Source organism: Atta cephalotes (genome assembly GCF_000143395.1).
Source record: "Atta cephalotes unplaced genomic scaffold scaffold00001, whole genome shotgun sequence".
NCBI lineage: Eukaryota > Metazoa > Arthropoda > Insecta > Hymenoptera > Formicidae > Atta > Atta cephalotes.
The window spans coordinates 7,033,589-7,037,446 of NW_012130065.1; the positions used below are offsets into that span (position 1 = coordinate 7,033,589).

The window sequence follows — 3,858 nt, forward strand, 5'->3', positions numbered from 1 at the left end:
TTATTATTATTTATTATCAGTCTTATCTTATGAGTACGATTTAAGAAAAATGATAGATTTTACAAAAATATTGATTTAATCTTTCTAATAATTACAAATATGCATATATACACACACAACGATTATAAAATATTTTTAACTACTATAATATTCTATATAATATTCCTCCTTCTCTCCCTTCTTTTATGAATGTATAAAAATTCAGATTAAAACTGTGATTATATTATTAGTTATATAAATCGATCATAAATTAACATCATATGATTTTTAAAGTGCTGCTTACATACAAAACAAAACATAACATGTTAAATTTTTGTCTACTCATTTATTTTTATATTTTTATCACTAAATATTATTTATATTAAATAATAACAATGTAATAACAAAATAATAATATAAAATATTAATAATATAAATTAAAATATTGTTATATGATCATATAAAGTATGATTTAGGCGACTGATATATATTCAGTAACTCTCCTCTAATTGTATATAATTCAAAATTTTTACTTTAAATAAGAAGCTTTTTTTCTGTAAAAAAAAGATCATGCGTTAAAATTGTAGTGGGTAAAAGCATAGAAAGCTTCTTCCGTTCTAAATTGCGATTTTTGTAAATTATCGGCCATTTGACGCAAATTTCGAGAGTGCAGGTGTATCTAACCGGAAAGTTCGCTTCTGGTATAGAAGCAGACGGAAGCGCAGAAAAAGCAAGAAAATTCGCTAACACCGCACGTCCATATGTACAGCTTCTATTGAGAAATCGACCGCACCGGGAGTCACTAAAGCGAACAAAAAATATATAATACATTATTTTCTAAAAGTGCTTATAAGACAGCGTATATTTACATAAAATTATATATAACAATTCTATATATTACGTAAAATTATAGCAGAAATAAATTTACTTGTGAAAAAAAAAGAGAAACATAATTGATATATGTAAAGAAATAGAAGTTTTATTGATAAACGAAAAAAAAAATGATATGCGAGCTAGATAGCTATGATAGCTACTAGGGTGACGACCCTACGAAATACCTTGCAGAATTTCTCGTGGAAGTCTGTGGCGATTCTGGCGACGTAAACGAGCGGGGCCTTCGTCGATAAGAAGGAGCTCCGCAGGAAGAGGGCGACGCAAACGTACCTCTGGGTCCGTCGTGGTGTTGTCCGCCGGGGGTGGCGGTGGCAGTGGAGGCGGAGGAGGTAGACGTCGTGATTTGGAACGTCGAACGGGTGGCGGTCGGGGTGTTCCCTGTCTTGCCACCATCAGCTCTTCTGTCGCAGGATCCGCGGGGGGTTGCGGCCCCGTGGTGGGGCTCCCCTCCTATAAAAAGCGCCAAGGTATTACGGCGTTTCATTACAATTGAAGGATAGAAATCGAATACTGCAAGTAAATATGAAAAATAATAATTGAAAATTAATTGAATTGAAAAATAATATTTTACAATTTTTGAAGAAACAAAAATATTTTTTATTTTATGGTTTTATAAATATTGTTTTTATTCAACACCATAAAACTTTAATATATTTTGATGCTAACTGAAGTTAATTAAAATTAAATTTAGCAGTATTATTACATCAAATCGGATAATAGTCTTTTTTTACATTTTGTATAATATTATCTTTATTTCTTAAATGACATTCTTAATTTCCATTTTTTAATTGAATAAATTTTATTATTTTTAATTAAAAGATTATTTTTATAATTTTTAAAATTTTATTATTTTTAATTAAAAGATTATATTATCGCTATTAATATTTATTTACGTAATTGTTAAATTTATTATTATTATAAATAATATTTTATATTTTGACTTTATCTTTGAGAGTTCAAAATTCTCTAATGTCCTCGTTAATTATCTACACTGATATTTGTTCGCGTTATTTTTAAAACAAACAGCACCCTTGAGAATATCTACAATATATTATTTATTACGTCGTAATATAATACTGCCTTCGTCATTTGATAAGTATATCATGAATTTTTTGAAAACGAATTTTTCAATTTTTTGAACTCGAAAATTGTAATTCAAGAACAATTCCGTATTATGAATTTTTTTTTTAAATAATTCAAATTTCCTTTGTTTAAAATGATCTTTAAATTGCAAAAAAGAACAATAACATATTTTAAGAAATTTAAAATTCTTATAAATACGTGTCATTTTGATGACTGAATATATAGCGTGTATCTATAAAAATGAAACATCCGATCATCTTGATGTTGTTCGATTTCTCATTTATGTAAAAAGTATGGACTACTAAGTAGTCATATAATATCGAAATCTGATCATGTCGTAAACTCTCAAAGGCAGTAGTACTGTTTGGAGTCGCGCAAGTCGTGGACGTGGCAGAGGTCGCGGGGGCGGCGCGAACCTCTTTGGTTCCGGCGTCGCCCCCGCGAATTACGCACCAGGACTGCAGGGCGTTGCGCCTGGGCTGCGGGAGGTTGTGAATATCCTCGGCAAGAGGAATCAAGCTGGTACCCTGTCGGGCGTAGACCCGCCGCCGGGAACGCTGGATAACGACAGCAGTGAGGAGGGGACTTCCACCAAGAGACCACCAAGACCTCTCTACAGGAGGTTAATCAACTACGTGAGGCAAGCCTGGACCGGCGTCAAATTCGCCTTAGGTATATTTATTCCAGATTTAATGTATAATAGGAAATTGGGTGTTGTTATATTTCACACAAGAAACGAATTTTTTGTTGAATATTTATTAATTGAAAATCATTAATATAAATATATTAGATACATATATTAATGCTGAAAACTTTATCCTAAACTTATCCTAAAAAATGTACGAATAGAAAAATAGAATTGTACTCTCTAAATTTCTTCATTCCAAATCTCACTCCAAAAAGATGAAAATACTATTACTATTGAAAAGGTGTGAAAATTTTGCATTCTTGAATAAGATCTTCAAGAGCAAATTTTCACTTCAAAAGAAAGAAATCTCACTCCAAAAAAAGAGTGAAAATCTGCTACTCTTATTCAAGAGTGTAAAATATTTTTATTCTTTTTCAATAGTAGCAGTATTTTCACTCTTTTAAAATGAGATTTCATTCCAAGAAATTTAGAGAGAGATAGGTACTTAATATATTTCGTATTATTCATATTTTCTTTTTTATGAATGATGAAATTAAAATAATATACTTTTCAATATGATAGTCATGACATTAATTACAAAAATATCTGATAGGTTCATTAAACTATCCGTTCAATTATTTTAATTCTATTTTATATTGTAAATATACATAGGTCATAATATTATACGTATAATAAATTATTAATACAAATATATCCGGTAGCGATAAAATGAAACAATTTCATATGCGCATATGTAAAAATGCTATAAAAGAAGCAATTTTTCTCTTTTCATGATGAGTCAAGAATCAAAAATCATAGGGGAATAATATTTTACATTTTATAAACGTGGAGTGTATTCGATGAACCGATGTCAGTATATCTTATATGCTGTTTTCTATTGGACAGCCAATAAAAGACTCACATACTTGTTCATGAAACGTGAAAGCCTCCAGGGTTTTCCTGACACTTTAACCAACACTGCACGCTACTCACGTGTTTTACTGGTTCATCTATATTGCATGATATCTGTACCTACGTAGTACCAGTTTGCTTGCCTTCTCATTAAACTACATTTTTTTTTTATCATTTTACTCGGATTTAATAAACTAGAGCAATTAACAATCCTATATTGATCAATTCATCTTTTACTAATAAAAGGTGATTTTTACATTATTTACGCGCTACATATTTTGAAATATATGTTTTAATAATATTACCTTTTAAAACATATATATATATATATATATATATATATATATATATATATATATATA

At 29.7% G+C, this 3,858-nt stretch overlaps 1 protein-coding gene across 1 annotated transcript in view; it reads left to right on the forward strand.

Moving 5' to 3' along the window:
* Positions 1 to 1,021: 1,021 nt before the first annotated feature.
* LOC105618314 (Kv channel-interacting protein 4) overlaps positions 1,022 to 3,858 on the forward strand; it is a gene marked incomplete at its 5' end in the record, with an annotated part of 37,999 nt that continues 35,162 nt past the window's right edge. The window contains 2 exons of the mRNA XM_012199858.1: positions 1,022 to 1,340; positions 2,308 to 2,628. Coding sequence (XP_012055248.1) covers positions 1,022 to 1,340; positions 2,308 to 2,628 — 640 coding nt within the window. The remainder of the gene's footprint in view (positions 1,341 to 2,307; positions 2,629 to 3,858) is intronic.